The 24,105-nt window shown below is 41.7% G+C and overlaps 1 protein-coding gene across 1 annotated transcript; it reads right to left on the reverse strand.

Moving 5' to 3' along the window:
- Positions 1-1,785: 1,785 nt before the first annotated feature.
- Positions 1,786-23,373, reverse strand: ALG14 (ALG14 UDP-N-acetylglucosaminyltransferase subunit). Its single transcript, XM_033067923.1, has 4 exons — positions 23,144-23,373; positions 20,834-20,985; positions 16,142-16,264; positions 1,786-2,537 (listed from the first exon to the last, which is right to left on the reverse strand). The coding sequence occupies exons 1-4, from the start codon at positions 23,274-23,276 to the stop codon at positions 2,307-2,309; spliced, it is 639 nt and encodes a 212-aa protein (XP_032923814.1). The 5' UTR covers positions 23,277-23,373; the 3' UTR covers positions 1,786-2,306.
- Positions 23,374-24,105: the final 732 nt, after the last annotated feature.

The following is a 24,105-nucleotide window of genomic DNA, read 5'->3' on the forward strand; positions in this document are numbered from 1 at the left end:
TCCTTGAAAATGCGACTCCTCCATCAGATGGCCTGGAGCAATTCAGTTTTTCAGGACAGCCTTTTGTGTAGAAATCTACTGTTGCCTTCAGAGTGTTTACATGGGAGGTTACAAGTCTGAACAGGCAAGTTCTTTCTTTTAGCAGTAGTCATTGCCACGTAGGTGACAAGTGAAAGAAAATTCCTGGAACTCCACAGTGTTCAAAGGCGGACTCACAAAGTTTATGAACCCGCAGTTGGGAAGCACACCAAACCCCCAAATCCTGCCCTGGGCAGGGCTCTGAGGGAGGAACAGGGCAGGCAGCAATGCTTTGAGTGAGGTATAAACCTGAGCAGGACGAGGGTGGGCTGCTGTGCTGTGCCCAGGGTGGGACGAGGCCTCAGGCTGGGGCTGTGCTGCCCCAATGGCAGCAATCCCTGCCTTGCTCTTCCCAGGCTTCTCTAAACCCCACAGCATCAGTCCTGGGCTCTTGCCCCTTACCCAGAGCAGAGGAAGAGCCTGCCTCTGTCCTCCTCCCCTCTACTCCAGTTCCCTCACAAAACTGAAAGCAAGATTCAGGAGAGAAAGCACTGATCTAAAATAAACTACCATTAGCCATAATAGAGTCTCCAGTGTATCTCAAACTTATCAAACTATCTGCAAGTGTGCAGAAAGTCATGATAAGATAGTCCTTGCTCTGGGTCAGGAGGAAAAAAGCCCTTGCACACATCAGATTTACTTCAAGTCATTTTCAAGGTCCTCAGTATGTGCTGCACCAAGTCCTTCTCGCACAGCCTTAACCTATTAACTGCTCTTTAATTTCAGACATAATCTTGGTTAAAACCCACAAAAACTCCCTGTTCTCACATGTGACCACATCAAGGGACTCTGCTTCTGCTGAGGATTATGAAGCCTGTTGGACAGGTTATAACAGCTGGCATCCCTACAGGGCCTTGCAATATCGCAACAGAAGTTTTCTGCACAATGTTTTCTGATGATTTCTCATGGTTTTCTGCACGAAGCAGCCTATTCCCTTGTTTCCCTTGTTGTCCCTGGACCCTTGCTTCCTAACAGCAGGAACCATTGTTTGTGCTGAGCTGAATTCCACCCCCATTGCCTACCAGAATAGCTGCTGCAATGTTTTGATATGTGCCTTTGAGGAAAAGCCTTCCCAGGGTCTCCTCCTGCAGCAGTGCAGGAGCTGCTCTGGGCTTCACCAGCCAGGCTGGGCACTCTGGAGGTGTTTCTGCTCTTCTTTGAGTTTTTCTTTGTTGATTTTTCTGTAGCCAGCCACATAGCTCTCTGTGTGTACAGACAGATGTGTTTGTATTGCTTTATAGGTGGCATAGTTGTAGAATTACATTTTGCCAGACAGATGTGAAATGCTGGAGTATGCTTTCACACGCTTGCTGCCAACAAAACACCTTTCAAAAGTTGTTCCAGTGTACAGGATAACATTTTTCATGGTGAAGTGTTAAGTGTATATTTTACTGTTGAAAGTAAGGTGCTTAAAATGAGAAAACAGGTTATATTGGAAGTAAATTTCACTGTATCAGGAAAAGAGGGAAACTTTTTCTCTATTTCAGAGTTTAAAGCAGTGCAATGTTCCGAACAGACAGTGTTGCTCTGTTTGATGTAGATTCAGTAAGGCTTTCTGCACGTAAACTTTGAAGAGAGTCTTCTTAAACGGGTAAGTATTGTGCCTGTAGCATGACACTTGTCACCTTTTTATTTATCTTAAGAAGTGAGCAACAATTTTCAAAAGGTGCACAATGGATTATAAGGACAGCTTTGACAAGACCAGAGGAAAAATGACACCGGTTTAATGCTCTGGGGGTTTTGGAAGACTGTAAAGTACAAACTGTCATGAAGCCAACTTAATATAACTGTTCGCTGTATACCCTAAGGATTCACAAGGGACTTCACTGCAAGCATAAAGGAAACAAAGTCTGTTGTGCTAGAAAAAGACTTGGTTGCTTACAATTTTTTAAATGACACAAAGTTTCCTTACAGGAAATGTTACATTCATACAAATTCCCATATTTATTTGTAGACAAAAATTACCATTCACATAGCAGGAAAACTAGATGAAAACAGAGACATCATAGACTTAGAGCCACTATGGGTTATAGGCAACCAGACCTACATGATAGCAATAAATAAAAATGCACAAAAATTTTACTTAAATGTAGAGAAATCTTTATTGTCTCATTTTTAAGTGCCAGCCTAATTTTTTAACAGGAATTCTTGGAAATAAATTACTATGGGAATGCAAGTGAGGAGCATGTAGAGTCTATTTCAGGTAAAATTTAGCTTGCCTTCTGTTGTTACACTATTCGACCAAGATATACTGACTTGGGGTATTTTTTCTTTAGATCAGGCCACTGAACAATGAAATAATCTGCAAAGTAGTAAAGAATCTTTCCAGACAGGGATAAAGTTTCCACACGGCAGATGCTCTCTACATACACAATGATTGTTCTCTTTATTCGTAGAAGGCCAAGGAGAAAAGCAGATAAACAGACAGGGACACATGTTCCTGGTCCATTGCACAATATCTAAAAGAGATAAAACACATTACAAAAGTAAGTAATGATTTTTTTTTCATACAGTAAAGAATTAAAAGTGTGTATACTCATTTAACAGTACATTTACACAAAAAATATATTAAAAAATATTTTTAAAAGCCTGGAAAAGGCAGGTGAATAGGAAAAGATGGGGGGTGCAAACAAAACACTTTATTTCAAAGTAGCTGTCAAAAATACAATTCATTGGCTAGTGGGTATATAACCAAAACAGCTTCCACTCTTAGTCACAGCTTTGTATTGTATCAGTCATGAAATCTGTGTACATAATAAAGCCAAAGAAATTTAATTAGGATTAAACAGGGGATCCAGTTATAAACCTCTTGAACCTTGGCTTAAGTCAGCAAAGCACTTAAGAGTTCATCAAAAATGTGCTGATGAATCAGGACCTTCACAAGGATCTATTAGTTGATATGTGTGACTAGATTTTACTTTTTATTTTTAATAAACACTAGGAGACAGCTAAAAGCATAGAGAAGGAAGGTGTTGTGGTAAAAGCATGTCATGTCCTTTGAGCAGAGGATCTCAAATTCACTTATAAATGTTAACAATAAAAGAAAGTACTCTTAATTTTAGACATTGTTCAACCGAAAAACAGATTGCTTAAAAGTAAAAGGTTTAAACCAGGGTATATTAGGCACTCCACTTGGTATCAAAATTGATTTCAGGCAAGAAATTTCTTACTAAACTTAAATACTACCATGTAATCGGCACTTTTCTGCACAGCTGGGGTTACATGGAAATAAAGAGTTCTTTTATAAAATCATGGCCCTATACCCCATAAACTCACAATTTTTTTGTTCCAAGTTCACCAGCTTGTGAAACATATTATACTGATGGGGGAAAAAATCTGAATTTCTGCTTCAGGATTGTAACAATTAGTTCAGAACATTTCCTTTCTGCTTCATGGCAAGATCCCACTCATAAACTGATTAGCAGCACCTTGCCTCAGCTAAAAGCAGCAACAGATTTGGTGCTGCAGAGTTTCAAATTCTCTCCCTATTCTTTGCCTTGATCATAGTCATCAGAAATCAAGCTTGGGCATGTGATGACTGTAATGCTGTGTTTTCTGACCAGAATCAACAGACTATAATACTGTTTCTAAAAATGTTCTGATTTTATTGTTGATCTTAATTGAACTATTTATAAATGCAAAACTTTTCTGACGTTTTTCTCAGAGTCCCTTACAAGTAACATGATGGATGCAGTTTTAATCTTGAAATTTTAGAGTATCAACATCCACAGACACTCGAATTTGAAACTTGCAATGACGTACTTATATTGTATTATTTTGTATTAGATAGCTAAGAAGCTGAACACATCATCTTTGCATCCTAGAATTCTGAAATCAGAGTAATATACTGTGGTTTCAAACCTCCTGCTGAACCTGATTTCAAGCACATCCATGCTGGGACCTTAAATCCTACTCTATAATCTACTGAGAATGAAGATCTGGTTTTTATACATTTAGCTTGGTGGGTAAGGATATAAAGCAACCACACATGCTGCCTTTTTGCATTTCAAAGAAACTTCTCCATATCTGTAAACTAAATAATGGATTTTGCCATATTTCCTGGAAAGTTTGATAATTTGCATGAATGTCTGCTAGGATACTGATACATGGCTACTGACATGTAACCTAAGGTGTGTTTCGGTATCTCCATTTGTAGTAACATTTGTTTCTCTGGTGTAAATATAGGCGTAGGAAACAATGTGGTCTCCTGTGTCTGCAGGCAAAACCCACCAGCATTCCTGCAGAAGCTGGGCTGCTTCAGATAAGTGCGTAACAAGCACCTAAAGCGCCAAAAAATTATTTATTACTTACTGTTTTTGTGAATTGAATATACAGTCTAACTTCTGATCTCCTATTCAAAATTCAGCTTTAAGGGAACAGACAAAAATGTGCACCACTGAAAACTCCACCTTCCCTTTCCTTTAGTATAGCTACCTGGAGTACACATATTTTATCCTCATTGCTCCCAGTCCCTTTCTCCATTCTATTGCCATCCTCTCTCCTGTCCTTTCCTCAGCGCCATCATTTCCCATCAATTTGTCTGTACTCTACCCAGTCCTCTGAGATGTCTCCCACCCATCCTCTCTTTCCTAGTTTTCTTTGTCATCACTGGTGTTCATCTCTCTTTGCATCCCTGTTCTCGGGCACCCTTCCTTCTTGAATGGCTCTGCACTCTTTTAGCCTCAATCTACTATTAAAGTTCAAACATTAGTCCCTTACTTCCACAATCTGACACAAAATATACCAGTTGTGGATATGATTTCGGTCAGGTAGCCATCCTAACATTCTACTGAGCCCAAAAGTTGAGAATTGTAGAACAGGTATTAGAAAAAGCTGAATTTTTACAATCATGGTCTTTATCAAGCCATAGACTTCACCCTACTTCTCCCCTTTATTAAGCCTGGCCAGCAGCTCCAGCCCTTTTGGTATTTTGGTATTCTTGTGTCTAGATGCACACACAGAGGTAAATACCACAGTGAATCCCAAACTAAGTGTACTCACAAAAGATCATGTAATGAAATAACAGTAAAAAGGTCTGTTTGTGAACCTCTATGTAGCTCTAAAGGCCACACTGAGCTGCTGTTATTACTTTGCTGAGGTACAAAACAGAAGGACAGCAATCAAAATTAAAATCATCATAAAACACCTCTCCTATATTCAGGTTTTGATATGATGCCCACAGTTTATACTTTCTACTGACTGTTTATAATTTGTAAGCTGCTTCTCAGATGCCCTTTGATCCACGGAAAAGTACTTGCATGCAGGAGAAAGGATCAGGAAAATTATGGATTGGCATCTTTAAAAAAAACCATGGTCTGATCATAACTCATGTCCTCTGCTCTTTCCCCTTCTACACATATGAGTTCAAATAGGACAAAGCAGATGTGACTCTATAGGATTTCTGTATGCAAAATGCTTATATAATACTCTGATTATAGATGTTCCTATCCCAAAATGCTTGGATTTAGGCACTGGCCCTGAAAACAGACTGTTATAAACCTGCTGAAGCCCACAAACAGATCCCTATCTGAACTGGTGGTTGTGACCTGTAAGTCAGAACTAAAAATTAACCTTCAGTTAACCTTCAGTGCGTGTCTACAGACGTGTCCTGCTTAGAACTGGTGCAGTTGCAATTGCAGTGGCAATTCCCCTCCAAAAATCTGGTCTGACCAGTCCTACTTACTCCTTCTCATACTGCCAGCAGGAAAGGAGACTAATGATCCTTCTGCTTGGAGTCCAACATCATACACTCTTCAAGGACTACAGGGGAAACTTCTGAGAAAACAAATAAGTAGATTATAAAGAAGAGGAACCACTGCAGAAGGTGTAAGGTAGAAATGCTGCTGTGCAACTCCTGCCTGTACACAGACTGGAAAGGATGATGGAAAGGAACTGAATCACCTATGGCCTTCCTCAAAGATGGGCAGTCCTACTAGCACTATTCAAAAGTAAATTTTGGAGAATGATTGATGTCTTATACCTTGAAAAGATCAAGGTTTTTGCTTTTCCCAGCCAGCAGAACACCAGTATCTCCCAGTGAAGCCCATGGCAACCATCAGTATGCTCTGGGGAAGAGGCAGGCATCCATTGGACAAGAAGGGACCAGGACTGCTACAAGGTCAAGCAGCTGTGGAGGGCGTTTCCCTCAAGTATCTATTTACAATTATCTGTTTCCCTCAGTGACTATTTACTTTAGCTACAAGGCTGCCTGGAGAATATTTGTGTAGCATGAGATATGTCTCTGAAAATCTCTGAGTTCAGCCTTCCTTAATAAGGTAGCAGAAAGGGGAGAAAAAGGGGGCCAAAGAATTTTCGTGCCACTTTTGTGACCTCTTCAGCTGCAATTGTCCAAGGACCTTCCTGGTCATTGGGGGTTCCTACTTTCTTGCCAAGAAGCTTTAAGGGATTGTTGCAGATGCCAGTGCTACAGGTCTCTCTACACCATTTACATGCACCTCTAATGCAAGGAAATGTCCAGCTCACTGCTAAATTGGCTCACTGGCTGCCTGGGCTCACAGCTTGGTCTATCAACTAAGTCCTACATACTAAAATTCTCTGCCAATTCAATCTAACCAAACTCCAAACAGCACAATAAACTAATCAAGCTCTATATTAATGGAAGTTTAAAAGTAAAGGATCAGACTACAACATTTATCTTCAGCAACTCTATAAATCTGATTTCCTTTTAATCACTTTTATAGGAAAATTGAATAGTTCTTGTCTTTGCATTTCAGATATTTTCCACAGCTATTGAAAGAAAATAAGCTAAGCCAGCAGTCTGGGAACACCGGGAACACTGGCACATGGCACCACTGCTGATAAAAGCTACTTCAGAGTTGGTGAATGCAGTACTGTAGCAGAGTGACATTTACCATGGAAAACACTGAAAGCAGAGCTTGCAGCTTCACTGGGATTAAATGTCACTAGTCAAAGCAAAAATGAGTAAAGCAGTAAACTTGCAGTTTTTCTCATAAGTACGTAAACATACAATTGCCGTACATCTTTTAAAGAACAAGTGTTTAAGTACTAATGTTCCCAAATTACAACAATCAAAAGGAGGACAATGTAAGCCCCTCTAAATTTAGTAGAAAGTGGAAAATTAATTTGTGATTTGCTTTGGATAGGAAACTGGCAAAACCTGCTGTTCTCCTTAATGACTTCTGCAGAGATTGGCCTTTTGTCACCTGGTCAAGAGCAGAAAAACTGCCCTGCTCCCTGGGCTAGGGAGGATGGTGGTGTGGGGATGTGTAGGAGTGAGATGAAGTGTGCTGATTACCAGGCATGGAGCTGCCTCCTGGAGTGTCTTTGGGACACTGCTTGGGCCTCCTTTGCTCTGGCAATGCTCCCTACTCCACTGTGCTGATACCTGGAGGTAAGACTAAGGGAATATGATGTGGTGGGGATACACAACTACTAAAGGAGGCAAAGACAAGTGGAGTGCTACAAAATGGACCAAAGCTGGGTTAACTGAATGATCTATATCTATGCAAGTCCTACCCTTTAACTGCTATGCAATACCAACTTTTTAACCAAGTAGGAAAAAACCTATTAGATATTCCTATGTTACAGGAATAATGATTTTCTTTGTTTGTGTGGTCTTTTTTATTTTGATGGGGGGAAGTGGTTGCTTCTGTGCCACAAGAAGAGAGAATCTGCAATGAATTAATTTGTATTCTGCTATGTAAATTACAGCATCTCATGAGCTCATCAGCCCTTGCTTGGCTTTAATATTATATTGCTATTTCAAACACTTCACACTCAAATACTTACGCATGTTGAGAGGGAGTACAGTAATTTCACGATTATAAGCCGCACCATTTTGACTAAAATTTTGGTCCGAACCCGCAGTGCGGCTTATAATCAGGTGCGGCTTATATACGGACAAAGAACGAAAAGTTGCTGTTTTAGTTTGGAGGACAGGTGTCTGCTGAGAAAGGTAGGAGCTTCTTTTTGAAATGGAGAATGTAAACCCCCTCCCTCCAAATTATTGTAATTTGGAAATCAAGGGGCTTTCAGGCAAAAATATGGGAATTAGGAATAACAGTTCTTTTCTAGGGAAATCAAAATAGAAATAGAAGTACTATAAAGAAACAAACCCCAAACCCTGACAAAGTCAGAGTACAACCTGACACCCTGTCAGGCAGGGTGTTGGTAGCAGTCCCATTAAATGGTGGCTGCATCCTCCTGCAGTGACAGATGTGATTCAGTTGGAGCAGTGCTCCTGTACAAGGTGCAGTTTCCCTCTGGAGGTCCAGTGGTGATGTGGAAAAATCCGGTTTTCCTCTGGAGTCCAGTGGAGAAAGGGGCTCCCTTAGTGTCCCAAAACCTCTGTTTTTATCTTGGTAAGAAATGTTGGGCTCTTCCCCCTGGCTGGAGCAACTTTCAATGGGATGCAGTAATTTTATCAGTCCCACAGTGGGACTCAATGGGCCATTAGCAGAAAATGACTCGCTGGAGGAAGGATGGGGTGTGAAAAGATAAAGAACAATGCCCTGCCTGGTTTCAATGGATGGCTCATTAGCAGAATATCTGCCATTGAGATAAGGATCACTGCCCCCACGATCAACAGATGGTGATAGAACAGATACCTTTTATCACACTCTGTATTGTAACATGTGGCTTATAATCAGGTGCGGCTTATGTATGGACAAAAAAACAAAAAGTTGCTGAAACCCAGAAGTGCGGCTTATAATCGTGAAATTACTGTATTCTTATGAAAGCTTTTGCTACTCTTTTTATTTAGTGTGTCTGAAAATTCAAGTTTTGAACATTGAGAAAAATTAGCTTAGACTTGTTAATCCTTTTTATGGTTTTAAAAAGGCAGAAGCTTTTTTCAACAATTCCTTATTATTGTTATTGATGGGGAGAAAGAAGAATTTCAGGTTCTGTTTGCACAATAGAGAGGTCATTAAACTACCTACTGGTTTATTCTTTTTGAAGAGTGAAGATCTTATCCAGTTCACTTTCCTCCACCACCTGCATATAAAACCAGCTAAAACTTCACACCCTATTTTCTGTTTGAACTTACCTGCAGAATGCAAGGCAGGACAAAAAAAATGCCAAAAAACTAGCTGTGTAGTCTGATGTAACTCAGGTAATTAAGGTAGAACTGAATTATACCTGGATACACTTTTATCTTCTGCTGTCTAAATCACTCGAATCACCAGGGGTGCAAGAAGGTATTTATGGTGTCCTACAGCAACAGCTTGTGTTTGGGCTGGTCAGCAGCTGTAGGCTGTAGCACTGCCATGAAAACCCTTCTTGTTCACCTCTGGATCTCACTGGTACAGGAGCTGCTGTTATTATCATACAATACAGCCAGTAAGTGAGGTGCTCTTCAAAACAAGCAGAGACACGTGTGGTCCTACAGGCAGGTTACCTAACCACGATAAATAAGATTAGTGAATGCCAGAGTGGGGAAGAGAGAGTGGAAGAGCAAGGACTTAAATTAGTACACTACACAGCTAGGGTTCTATTTGGTTCTGAGTATTGCTTTCACCACAGAACAAAACAGATTGGGAAGCATCACCTTTTATGCAGCTCTCAATTTCTAAAGGTTTGGGGACAGAGAGGGAGACAGAAAAATCCTACCTAGTGGATTTTTTCCTATGGGAAAAAAGGAGAGCTTCTGCAAAACCACTGGGAACGAGATGTAAGGATTTAATCCTAACAGCATTAGGCACTGCTACTTCTGCCATCCAGGCCTGACCAGAGTTGCCAACTCACTGTGCTCAGGGGCAAGAGACAGGGGAAGAGGCCCAGCTGATGTGATCTGCATCAGCCTCTGAATACAAAGCAACCTGGGAAGCTCCCAGCACCTGGATTTCAGCAGAGCACAGGAGCTCAGCTATGCATGTGGCTATTTGACACTGTAAAGACTTAAAACAGCTCAGGTCTGCTTGTGGGTATGCCCAAGGGCTTTACTGATGAAAAGAAAAGCTATGACTGGGGTCATTAAGAGTGTCAGAAGTTAGGCAACAGCTTAGTGAGGAAGGTTTGAGAATCTTGATTTGGATGCCTAAAGAAACATGCAGGCTTTAATTTTTTCTAAGGAGTCTTAGGCACCATACCTAACTGCTCCTATATGCCAGGTGACAGGTTTGTCATTGAGATTAAAAGGTCTTTGGAGTGGTAGTTTCCATCAGCATGCTTCCCAGCCCAGCTGCCAAATGTAAAATCAGAAACATAGATTGATCAAATAAAAATAATAATAAATGACAGCTGAGAGACTGGTACTAAGACTCAAGTCTGTGAAAACGTTGGTTGTTAAAACATTACTTAAACACCCAGGCTGTCAGTTGAACCAACAAAACAACCATTGAGTCTTTTGAGAAATTGTGGGAGATGGATAGGTTGGTTAAAAAAGAACAAGATTACCAAAGCAGATACAGGGTGGAGAATAAACTAACTCCTTACCTACATTACTATGGAGTGGGTATGTGGTTTATTGCTGCTGACAAATTAGTAGGAAGTCGAGGAAATTTGACCTAGTGTAGATGAAAAAGTTGGTCATAAAAGAATTCAGGAAAAAGCCTTTGCCAAGTAAATTAAATGGTAGTTACTGAACTAGCTACAACACTAGGTACTAGCTGGCTTTCAGCAATGTCACCTTGGTTGAATCTGAACCTGACCACAGCCTCTTGGTCACCACAAGAAATACCATCCAACCTTTTAGAGCCTCTTTACAAATAATTTTTCTAGCTTCTCGTATAAAAAGTACTGCTTATTCTAGTAGCCTGCTTCTACTCTAAAGGAGAAATTAAATCCAAGGACTTTCAAATGTACTCATATATTATTACTAGTGGCTTAAAATGAGCCTTTAATTGCAAATCTTGGTGTGTCTTTCATTAATCAGGGATTTGTTTAACTTCAACTTGAAAGCAGTATTTTAGGTTAACTAAACATGATATTTAAATGTTCCTAAAACATCTCTTGGGCTACTGCCTAATCACGGAAGTTGGTATAGCAAGAATGTGCATCAAATATCTGCCTGAAATATCTTCAGAGTGTAAAACCTAGAGGTGTTGGCAGTCTGTCTCTGCATACCAGTGGTTAGATTTAGCAAGACTGTTATGCTTTATAACACATGGAAGTGTGACCAGGGTGTTCATTAGGTTCATAATGAACCCAATAGCTGATGAGTTAAGACTCTTTTACGTCTAAAAATGCCTCCTTAAATCTAAGATCTCAGTTCATCTTTACTGCTACTCCTGTCCTCACTCTGAAAAGGAGTGTCTAATTAGCAGTCACAGAAAGGGCAGAGCTACAACAGCTTTGAGCCAGCTGACTGCAATAGCTTCAGCTGTTTATCTGTGCTCAGCACAGGGTAACTGCATTGTTGCTGCAAGGTAGCTGTACCCAGGACACAACGTGGGAGGGGTGAATAAGACTCATCTTCATCAACGGTGAGAAGTTAAATTTTTATGCCTTCACTTTTTCTTTTTAGATTAAAAAAATTGTGTCAGTGAAGTTCTTAATCCAGTGTTCTTAGTCTTGCTTATTTTGACTGTTTTGATCCTAGAACATTAGCAGATCAGATGTACAGTCAGTCTGGTCCAAAACACTGTGGAAATATTCAGTGTACAAAAGAATGCAGCAGATAGTCCTAATAGTGTATTATACAAAGATCACTTGTTATAAAATGAATAAAGAAAAAAATGCCACCACCCAGATTTTGTAGCTTTCCACCAAGTTCCAATTAGAACTGGGATATAAGGGACAATAACTTACTATTTGTCACAGTAATTAGTGAGAGTGTTATGAACTTAAGACTTTTTGGGCAGGGCACAAAGAATGGAAAATCTTAGCTAAATGAAATAATGATCTCCTTTCATTTAGCTTACTGTGCAAACACTTCTGTAACCAGAAGCTGCCTCAGTCAGTTTAACCAGTCAGGGGACCAGGCATGTGTGATGGGATGTGCAGTCATAAAAGAAGAGGTGATTGCTACAAGCATGATGAGCTGTGAAGGTTTCAGGCTTCTAGAAAGAAGTTTAAAAAGGAGAGACTCATTCTCTAAGAGCAGAGCACGTATTTGCTGTGCAAATGTAAACTTACTACAGACTTCCCACAAGAAGGAGGCCCTAAAGTGGGAGGGCTGTCTTCTTAGCCTGATTTAACCCAGGTTTTTCCAAATAGCAGTCATCTGAAAATATCTACTTATTTCAGGCTCTGTAGAGCCCTGAGGCAGTAGGAACTGTTGAGAAGTGTCTCCAGAAAAGGAAAAAAAGTCTGGTCCTAAGGATCCAGGATGTGCAATCTACTAATGAATGGAGCTTTATGAAGCATTTCTGCACAACTGTAGATGAAATTTAATTATATAAAAGGATTGCAAATCACTGATCCAATTACATAACCTACCTATGGCTGAAAACAAGTACTGGATACAATATTTTGCAGCTTCTGCTGTGTAGTAGGTGCACACCCTTTGTTTTCAGTTGGCTTTCAGGTATGCTAGAATGAGCAGGGTAATCATGATCCAGATAAAAGGCTAGATCACCTGAAAACTTCGTTGCAGGGTTGGCAAATTGGCCCAAGGACAATGGTTCTGTAAGCATCAAGAGAACTGAAGACCAGTTTCTTTGAACTTGTATCTACTGACTGACTTCAAGCATATTAATAGAAAGATGTAACTTCAGTTTAGTCCTCTTGTATCCATGGAAGATACAGTAATTTTCTTTATCTTTGGGAAAAATTCTGTGCAGCTTGTGTAATTTTCTGTAAATGAGAGGAATTTGCATCCTTTTCTAGATAACAGATCTTGTAACATCTTGTTCTGGTTTTATGTTTCTTCTTAGCCTTTCTCTCAAGGAAGACAACAAAAATCTTTCTTCTCTGACCAGCTGCCTATTTTCATGGTAGGAATTTGCAATCTCTTAGACTGCATGCTAAATCTGGCTGCAGCTGATGAATGGTTTTAAAAGCTTTTCTGGGTGAAGGTGGGTGTAGGCAGGGTGTGCTGGCACAAGCCTTTCCCTCCCTGGAACTTTAGGCTTCTATATAGGAAACCTATCTAAGGCAGAGAAAAACTGTACATCGTACATTCACCTGAAAAACACTCTGACACTTGTATTTCTATAATTCTTGGCCGTAGAAACACCAGCCAATCATCACTTCTGACATCTTAATCGTTACTTGGCTTAATATCTCCAAAGGGACTTAACTTTGCAGAGCACAGATGTTCATAACTCAGAAATGGGCCTCCTGAAGATGATCTCAAGCTGAACAACAGTGTAAGCTAACTTTTACATTTCTTAAACTCTCTGGAGGCCCACTTCAAGCATGGGTCAAGTCCTGCAAGACAGCAAAGATCTCCTGGAAGTTGTTCAGTTCTTTCTGAACTTACTAACTTGAAGAAGGGTTAGATTTCTCAGGCAAAGTAAACTAAGCTCTGCCAGATCAGTGTGAGATACAAAAGGGACACACTGCTCATCAAGTAAAGCACACATCAAGTGCTCATCAAGTAACTCCTGTGCAGCTGGGTTTGCTGTTTCCCTTTTGCAGCTATTTGCACCGCACAGACAGGCTTAGGTTGGCATAACTAGCATATCTGTTCCAAATCTTGCATTTGTGCACCTAATGGTTTTGGGCTCCCTTTGCAGTATTTCCCTTGTCCTGCATTTCTTGACAACTGCAACACTTCTGTGTTTTTCTGTTTCTTTTGGCTGCCTAGAGAACACTTTATTCCTTCATACATACACATAATTCTGACAAGCCTGAAAGCAAGTCTAAGGATTTGGGGATCACTCATACATAGAAATGACTTAGAAGCAACTCAAAGTTGTCTTTCCCTCCTGCAGTTAAACAAACCCAGTGTCTAGACTGAAAATGTACAGCACTCATAAGCTGTCCTGTTCAAAAATATGAAGCTCTCAGCATGATGTAGTACTGTGCCTGTTTCTAAATTGGTCGCTGATTTCCATGCCAAAAGTTATGGATGAGTCCTGTGAATGCCAGCATTTGTCCCAGCCTTTCTAGCTCTTTACATTACTAAGCATCACATTTTGCCAAGAGTAGGATGAGTTTCAATTCACATTTTTGTTGAAAGGCAATTAAGTAAATACTACCAGTTGTTTCACATACCATACAGTCTTTTCACTGGCAATGTGAGGCATTTTAATCCCTGAACCAGTCTCCTTGGATAAGTTTTAAAAATCTTTGCAGCTTTCTGAGTTATTGTATTTTACAGAATTCTTAAACTAAGATATACATACAAGTAGTATGTAAGCAGCTTTCAAGTGTACATGATTTGCCATAATGCCTGGGATGCTTCTGCCAGCTGCTATTTTGGTTGATAACAGCACTGACAAGAAGTAATTGGGGTTGGCTTCCCCTCCAGCTCTTTAACCATGGATAAAGACTCTTTGGGTCTCATTTTGAGACAGGGGTTACTTTAAGCACTGCAAAGGGCTTAAAGGCCTGCTTAAAACATATATCCTTAATTTTACAAGCACAAGTGTTTTTACAAACATTAGTCCTTTGATGGCTTATCATAGTTTATCAATTCCAACACCACTTCTAATAACTGTATAAGTCTCACTGTCACTTTAAATTCCTTTGGTAAACAGAAAACATGGAATTAGATTAGTAACTTCCTGCTTCCTTTATTAAGCTACGCAGTGAGATTTTTGCAGTCAATTTCTTTTGCAATAAATAAAAAAATAAATATACACTAACTTAGTGGTGTGGCAAAGTGATTACTAAGTGTGTTACTCACATTTTTCTGAGTGCTCATGTAAACAAACTTGACTATCACCACTGCCCCAATCAAAACCACTGTGGAAAGAATAGCATGTCACTTTCTCCCCTCTCCCAGTTTTGTCTCCAGTTTTCAGAATAGGCTTGAAAAACAGTAACTAAAAAAAAACCCTACTTCTGTTGTTCTGTACACTAAACTGTTTGAAAAGTCCAGCAAGCAAGTAGCTTTTGATCTGACAGGAACTGAGCAGTACTACTGAAGTAAATGAGATCACATTTTTCACAGCAGCCTCTCTAAACATTCAAAGTATCACAAACATTCAAAAGCCTCTTTAGAATTAGCCATACAGTTCACAGAGGGATTAAAAAAAAGTCTCCTTACAAATATGTCTCCTTACAAATATCTCTGTGTGTGTAGATGCTACTACTAAATTATGAAAATAACCTTCTAACTGCACCTGTATTTATGTTTCATTTGAATATTTTAAACTTCATAAAGTATTAATTTGAAGTTGTGCTAAATTAACACTATTTTTAGAAACCCTCAAGTTTAGATATTGACTCCTTAAGACGGCAACAACTCTAGCAAGAAGCCAAATTTTTCCTCACAAAATTTTAAGACTTAAAGCTAGGAGACCAGTGTACTACCTTTTGTGTTAACACAAAACTTTCTTGATTGAGTGTCTCCATTGTAGTTCTACCATCTGACAACCCTAAATGCTTCTGACTTGCTTAAGTGTGTGGAATATTTTTAAATAAATGTAATTAGCATGAGAGTGCAGTTTTCTGAACAGCTTGAAAAAGCTACTAAAGTAGTGAGGAGTTGCTACTTCAGCAGTGATGCTTTTTGTCATTAGATGAGATAACTAATACCAGTCAGCCAAAGACTAAATAAATATGCATTGTAGCTCAGAAGTCCATGTAAGCACAAGAACTGAACCTGTATAGATTTGTGCTGGTCTGAACCTGTCTGTGCCAGACTGGTCATACCATTTTATAAGCAAGTCCAGCCAACAGGATAACCAGGCTTTCAGGCATAGTTTGTGCTGCTGCAATCCTGAAAAGATATTATCAGGAAGCAGCAATCTTGTTTTTGCTAGCTCTACCAGCATAACAAGGGAGTGACTCTCTGAAGTTACTTGCAAACTTTGAGAGGGAAAACTGGTATTTGCTATTCTAATACACCAGCAGTGCAACCTGTTCTCTCTTTCTTGATGTATTGCTGCTATATTTAAGCTAACATTAAAAATAGCTTTCCTGTGAATTGTAAACCTAAGCATATATATGAGATGCAGTCTCCATATTCCAAGTGCTTTTATGATGCGGATTAGCAAGTTCTCAATAAATTAAAATTTTCTTTACCTACCAAATCTGGTTTCCGTTTGTAGGTCAGAGGAAGAGAGTAAAGTATGGAGTGTAGTGTTGTTAGCACAGAGGAGATCCAAGACTGCCGAACCTCCCGGCTTCTGGGAATGCGATCAAGGCTGAACTGCAAAAGAGCACAAGGAGCGGAGCTGTTACTGTCCTGAGAACGCTGCGGCTCCCTCCCATTGAACCTGCCTGTGCCAGCCTTTTCAGTTTTACTTTTCTCAGTCTAGATTGGGAACGTTTGTGCATAAAAAGTATCCAGTAAACACAAAGCAGCGAGAAACGCTGGAGCTCGGTGCTGTGGTTTGTTCCCGTCTCGGGTTACCCCAAGCGCTGCCCGCAGAGCTGGGCGAGGGCGGCACCTCGTGGGCAGCGGCGGCGCTCGGACCGCGCCATCCGGCATCCCTCCTCCGGCATCCTTCCTCCAGCATCCCTCCTCAGCATCCCTCCTCCGGCATCCCTCCTCAGCATCCCTCCTCAGCATCCCTTCCTCCGGCATCCCTCCTTCGGCATCCCTTCCTCCGGCATCCTTCCTCCAGCATCCCTCCTCCGGCATCCTTCCCTCCGGCATCCCTCCTCAGCATCCCTCCTCCGGCATCCCTCCTCAGCATCCCTCCCTCCAGCATCCCTCCTCCGGCATTCCTCCTCCGGCATCCCTTCCTCCGGCATCCCTCCCTCCAGCATCCCTCCTCAGCATCCCTCCTCAGCATCCCTTCCTCCAGCATCCCTCCTCCGGCATCCCTCCTCAGCATCCCTCCTCGTCATCCCTCCTCAGCATCCCTCCTCGTCATCCCTCCTCAGCATCCCTCCCTCCAGCATCCCTCCTCCGGCATCCCTCCTCAGCATCCCTCCTCCAGCATCCCTCCTCCGGCATCCCTTCCTCCGGCATCCCTCCTCCGGCATCCCTCCCTCCAGCATCCCTCCTCCGGCATCCCTCCTCCGGCATCCATCTCCAGCAGCCAGCCCCAACCTCCCGGGGCCCTCCTGCTGAAGGAAATGCTCTGCTCAGGCCCACAGAGTGCCATTACAAATGTAGAAGCAAATATCACCATCCTTTAAGAGAGTGCTCGGTGGGCATTCAAAAGGTATGCATGGTGTATATTCAAAATGCAAAATATTTGCATCAAGAAACAGGAAAGAGCATCTTATCATTAAATAAAAAGCAGGTAAAGAAGTAACTTTTCTTTGTTCTTTCCCTAAATGAAGATTATTCACTGTGTGTAAAAGGTATTAAATCAATAAAGCAAGGATGTTTTCCTTTTGTGTTTAAACCCTGGGAGCAGTTGTTAGGCTGCCTGCCCTCCTTGCAGATGCTTTTACCTCAATGCAGAGCAGCTACACCTAGGAATTATTGCTGCTGAGAAGGCACTCCTGCTGCCAAGAACATTTTTGACTGTTTAAATGAAAGACAAACGTAGTGGCTGCAGTGCAGTGTTCAGTGATGCTGACATGGAGACAGGGGTTGTTACACCACATAGGATACCAGATCACCACCACTATGGAAGAACTTACACAGGGTGTGAGTAACTCTAAACACTGAAAATTGCCCAGTTATTTCATGTGCACATTGCTAACTGTCATAGCTAGTCCTGGTAATTTTTGCCCCTGAAAGAGGATGTTAACAAAAGCTGTATGGTAAATACAAACTATTACTATAGAAACTAAATACAAATTCAGAATGTTAATTTTCTTGACTATCTTGTTTCATTATGATATGTTCTTCTTACAAACTGATTCTTTTGTTTTATTTGCAGGTGTTGAAAATCTGCACTATTCTGACAACAGAATATGGAAAAATAAACATGCCCCCTGGTCCTTATTCAACAAGTTTCTGGTTATCACTGCCTCTGTTTCTTAAAGCTTTGGAAGAGTTCTGGTGATAAAAAGAAATGTCCTAAGTGGAGTTTAGACCCTTGCATAGCACTCAGCCCTGCAAGAAATATGGGTATGATATGGTGGTTTTAGGTAGATCAAGGTCCAGTGGAACCATTCAGATGAACCCCCACTGTAGAGAATGGTGTTAAAGAGTATTTGACAAAAAATCATAGGTGATTTTCATCATCATTAATAAACCCAAATAATTTCAGTAGAACTTGGCTAGGAATTTACTTGGAGAATTCAAGTAAAGACCAAGCTGATTTTATCTACACTTTTAAAAAAACATGCTGGGAACTCTGCACATCAGTGTCTATGTCATGTTAGAAATTCAGTCCATACATCAAACAACTCCTAGGTATTAAAATGAAAAAACAAAACTGGGGGGTTTTGTTGCTATTTGTTTGTTTAAAAGCCACTGCCAGATGCTTCTGTAATCCCAGCCTCTCATCTCAAGAAGTACTGTCAAAGTTCCAAAGATACATCCTGTATATTTTGCTGGAATGCTGCATAGTATGTCTGATACCAGAAAAAGATTTCTCCCCTATCTACCATGGTGTCATGTTGCATCTTTTTTCTTTACATCTTTAATGCCCTCAGAATTTTTTTTTCTAATTTGAAAACAAGTGTTCCAAACTGGTAGGTCTGTAATACAATTTCAGAACCAGTGATGTAGTCCTTTACCTAGTTAATATTGTTGTTTTGCAAGGATGCAAGGAAAAGCTGGAGGAAAACTGCAACTGCTGTGAATTATTATAATATGCTCAGCTGAACACAGGGCAATGCTTGCAAAGAAACTCAGTTTGCATAATTCTTTTTCATTAGGAGAAACAAGATTTCTTAGCATAGTACCTCTCATGAAATGGAAAAGAATTATATGGTCAGGTTTATGTAAAGGTTACTTAATCTGGTTGCTCATCTCAGACATGACCAATAGAGGTACAGGAATTCATGTTCCTCAGTCTACAAATACAAATATGTTGTCAGCAGCTGAAACAGGTTCGCTATGAGCATAGAAAGTTCCCTGAGTAACAACTCTGGGGACATCCATGTGGAATAGCTGTGGTTAGCTATAGGGGGAAGCAGAGAACAAAGAGGCCAGTGATAGCAGGACCAGAGACTTTTCATAAGGAGGCATTTTTTAATTTCTTTTTCAAGAGACTTAGTGGGTGGACGTGCAGCATTTTTCTTCTTGTAAGTAAGCTGTTCATTCTGGCTTTCTTTCCTTCTCCCTGAATAGCTGTTAGAACAGAGCTAGATGACAGAGCAAAAAGAAAACTATTTTGAGGGGTGGGAAGGTATGTGTGTTTAATTTTCTCTTATATCACTGGTTTTCTGTTACATCATTACTGTAATTTTTCTTCCATCTGGTCCCTAGTTCTGGAAAAATCTACTTCCTTAACAGGATGAGGAAGAGAATGACCATGTGTTGAAGCATTCAGACTTCTCCCTTTCGTTTAGGCAAAGCTGCAAGAAGCTTCTAAGACATATTTTTAAATGTCTGATGATCTCCAGTGTCCCCAATAACAAAACACACACAGTGTGTGTGTGTGAAACAACACTCTGAAATCTAGCAAATATATATTACAGGCATGTGATATTTACTTTCCAAAATTTCTTTCATTTTCACTCTAAATACTTTTGCTCACTAGAAAGAGAATGGTCAAAGGAAAATGAGCATCTGTTATCCAGACATCAAACTCAGATGCAGCCAAAAACGTTCCTCTGGCTTTCAGTGTTGAGGGAAAATATAACTACAGGATCTGTTAGTAGTTGGAGGGGTTATAAAAGAGAAGCTGCTTAACAAAAATAAGTGAGCTATGAAAACTACATAACCTTTTAATACTGAAAATATATATCCTTAAGAAATCTAATAATTTAGGGTTGGATATACTTCAGGTGAGTGAATGAGACCGTGTGAAGTGCTTTTTACCCAACAACATGTCCCTGAACAGGAAATACCTCTCGTCACTTTAGTAAACATTCATCCTTGGTGCACAATGAGACTTGAAAGTTGTGGTAAACAAGCTTAAAAATGTCATTCCTTAGTGAGCCTGTGGTTCACCTTAGCAGAAGTTGCCTTACATTAAAAGGGTTTATTCTGAAAATCATTGGTACTGAGTCCCACAGTCTCTTGCCCCAAGAGCACTGTTGAAAACAATGGAAATGCACCAGATGAAATCAATACCATGCAAATAATTAATTTACTGTGTGTTGTATTATTTGCTCAAAAGGACTTACATTTTTTCTAGTCAAAACATTATTTTCCATTGTACTTATTCCACTCATACTTTCTACTAATTTCACTGGATATCAGATCACACTTTAGGTAAGCAGTTATGCTGCTCTCTGTTAATCATACAGCAAACTAGCTGAAAGCAAGCAAACATCTGAGAAAAAAATAAACAAGATATTTTAATGATTTTTTTCATGATTTTTAGGAGTTCAGCATTTGCTCCAATCTTCAGCCAGAAAACTGACATTCAGAGGCCTTGCATTCCTTTTAAACACACACTTAATACTTCATTTTAAAAATACAACCAAGGTAGTCTAGAAACATACAAAGTCAATAAAATTTAAATTAAGGTTTTCTTAGATAAAATATTTTTATATATAATTTTTTTCCAAAAACTACTATGTTCCACTGAGGGAAGTGCCAACCAGGAAAAAAAAATCCCCTCTGCAACATTTTTGTCACAGTATTCTTATAGCTACAAGTAACACTTGTATAAACATCCTTTCAAAGAATCATTTCCAAATTGCCTTGAATTAGAATGTCAAGATCATTTTTCTGACATGAGTATTAACAAGTTACCTGGGACTCGGAGAATGTTTCAGCCCTTTTCTGTTCAAAAGAACGTATTTTAGCTTCACTCATCTTATCTGAGTCTGCCAAAACATAATGTCTGGGAGAGTATGACTCTGACAAACAGCTAAGTAACCTCAGGATTTCTGTTGTGTGCCCACCTGTAAAACAAAACAAACTGCAATTAATATGTGAAAAATTTCATGACTTTCCATTTCTACAGCTGAATCAGTCACTTTCCATTTTAAAGCATATTAGCATTACTACTACCAGTGAGAAAGTATCTTCTGAGAGTAAAGGATTCAACTAGAGGATGGCTGAGACTGTTTAAGTAACATGGAGGGAACTCGGCTCACAGGGAATTGGTATTGATGGACATTTTCCAGTGAAATGGGACTGGACAGAGTCACACAGGAGTTTGATGTTTGTGTTTAATGTCCTGTTCACAGCGCAGAACTGGGCAAAGAGTGACACTGTGCTCTGCACTCAAAGGCCACCCCATGGGGCCAGAGTGAAGCTGGGCAGGATCTGGCTCAGAGCTGCACCTTGGAAGCAGAGCTGCCCCTGCCCTGTGCCCAGAGCTGTGACCTGCCAGAGCAGGGCTGTGCTGCCCCAGCTTGCCACACTGAAACCAGCCCCAGCAGTGTCACCCTGCAGCCACAGCGATGCCAGCCCCAGCAGTGTCACCTGGCAGCCCCAGCAGTGTCACCTGGCAGCCCCAGCAGGGTGGCTGCTGGGTGCTGACAGAACAAACAGTCCTGCTCTGAGCACTGCCCTTGAACGGGTCTTCACAACCTTCTAACTGCAGGGTCACACTGTCCCGGAGCTAAACTGGCACTAAACCAGGGAGAAGGGGAGGCTGTACATACTGTGCTTTTTGGGAGCTGGGTAATTTTTTTTTTTTTTTTTTTTTGTCATTTGAGTTTCCTGAAAAGAAGTTAGAGGGCTATTGTAAGAGTGGAAGGGGAGGAGAAGGAAGATTGTGTGTGTAGGTAAAGTGGAGCAGTCTCACCTTTTATCTGTTGAACTGCATCAGATCAACATGAAACCACACCCATAAATACTTAATGTAAGTGTTTATTGGACGTGTTGCTTTTCACTCTGCTAGAAGGTGCAGCCCAAAGCAGTAAACTAAATTAATTCCTACTGCCTCCTGCTGCTCTGTGTCACTAGGCTCCCAAGAGACCTTTTTTGCACAGGTTAAACACTCATAGCTGGTGAACCACTGACAACAAGGAGAGCTATGTTGCAGCACTGCACTCGACTTCGTCACCTTTCCATACAATTTCATGTGGTATTTTTCAAATATGTTTGGAGATATTTTCTCCTGAGTGCTGTTTGTTAAAGGTTTCACAAATTTTAATGCAACCAGCTGAGCAGTCACAGAACAGCAGGAAACTTCTGCTAAAAAGTCTCAAAGAACAGGCTTGAACATTACATGAATCTTAACTGACGTGTATTATTTCACCTGGTAAGCTTATGTATAGTGGAAGTATTCTTTTAATACAGACAAACTAGATTCCAAAGGATTGAAGGGAAAAAACACACATTTCCAGCCCTAGTGGAAGTAAAGATGACCTGAAAAATTATAAACCTGCCAGTCAAACTCAGATGCAGAAAGATCTCAGGATTTTTACTCAGTGAGTGTACAAAAACCAAAGGGATACCGAGGTGCTGAAATCACAGCTAGCCTGTATTTGTCAACTGCAAATTTTTAAAATAATTTTTTTTGGAGGTAAATTAATTGCCCTTCAACTCTGATACCTTTCGACAAGGTAACAAGGAGTAGCAGATGTGTTCACGCCCTTTAGCGAGGGCTGACATTTTTGTCTCTGATGGATCCACGTGCGACTCTTGTAAGTAAATCACAGCAGCGTGGTTTACTTTTTTTTGGTCGGAATGCAAAACGCCACGTCTGTAAGGGGCGTGCCAGCCTTTGGAACGCCGAGCCTGCATCGCCACCGCAATCTTCAGTCACAACACCGAGCAGCTGCACTGCTCAGCCCTGCACCAGCTTATCGCGGCCTTCGTGCGTGACTCTGGTGAAAGGCGAAACAATCACTCAAATCCAGAAACAAAACACCCAGAGGCAGGCGGCGGCCCCGAGGACACCCGGCCCGACGGGACCGCAGGAGCTGCCGTGGTGTGGCCCCGGCTCCTGGCACACGCACCCGACTACAACTCCCGGCATGCACCAAGGCATAGCGGCAGCGCTGCGCTAGCCGCTTCTCGCGCTGCATGCCGGGACTCGTAGTTCCAAGAACTTGGAGAGGCAGCTCTACGGCGCCACCCGCTCCTGCCGGCAGCAACCCCACTCACCAGAGCCGGCCACCACCAGGACACTGAACGGAGGCGTCCGCCGACCGCGGCGCCTCCTATCCAGGAGCACTAACGGGACAAGCAGTAAGGAGAGGAGGAGGAGCAGGAGAACGACGACGGGCAGCTGCTCCATGCGCGGCGGGAGCCACCTCTCGCGGAAGCGGCAGTGGCACCTCCCCCGTACGGCGGCCGGCGCGGTTCAAACTTCCGCGCGCTCTGAGCGCGGTAGGGGTGGCTCCGGGGCTGACAGGGGCAGCGGGCCCGGGCGCCGTGATGCGGCGTGAGGGCTTCTCCGTGTGCCCGCCCGGTGCTTCCCGCCTCCGGGCACCCGCTGCCCCCCAGCCAGCGTCCGGAGCTACGAAATACCGCCGTAAGCGCGGGGTTGAATGAGAGCCGGCGCTCCCAGGGCCCGCAGGCTGAGCCTCCCACTCTGCACGGGCTGCAGGAGCTGAGACAGGCCTGTCTGCCTTAGCACGGGCTGCAGGAGCTGAGACAGGCCTGCCTGTCTTAGCACGGGCTGCAGGAGCCATGGGGCTCCGTGACATTCACAATTCCTGCAGGAGCTGAGACAGGCCTGCCTGCCTTAGCACAGGATGGTGCAGGAGCTGGGCCAGGCCTGCCTGCCTTAGCACGGGATGGTGCAGGAGCTGGGCCAGGCCTACCTTAGCACAGGCTGCAGGAGCCATGGGACTCCGTGACATGCACAATTCCTGCAGTAGCAGGATTCCTATGTGATATTCATCCAGGTATGTCTGCTTACATGCAGCTGTAATGTTATACAGCCTACAGTAATGCATAAAATAAAAAATATTAACATTTAACTGCTTGGCCTGAGTCTAGTTTTCATTCATGGTAATCCTTAAACTTTTTATTTCAGTAAGAAGCATGGAGCAACAGATCAGCACTCTTTGTGCCTCCGTCAGCATCCAGCCTTTGTTGGGAGATAGTGATGATTCAGCCGC

Source organism: Catharus ustulatus, chromosome 9 (assembly GCF_009819885.2).
Source record: "Catharus ustulatus isolate bCatUst1 chromosome 9, bCatUst1.pri.v2, whole genome shotgun sequence".
NCBI lineage: Eukaryota > Metazoa > Chordata > Aves > Passeriformes > Turdidae > Catharus > Catharus ustulatus.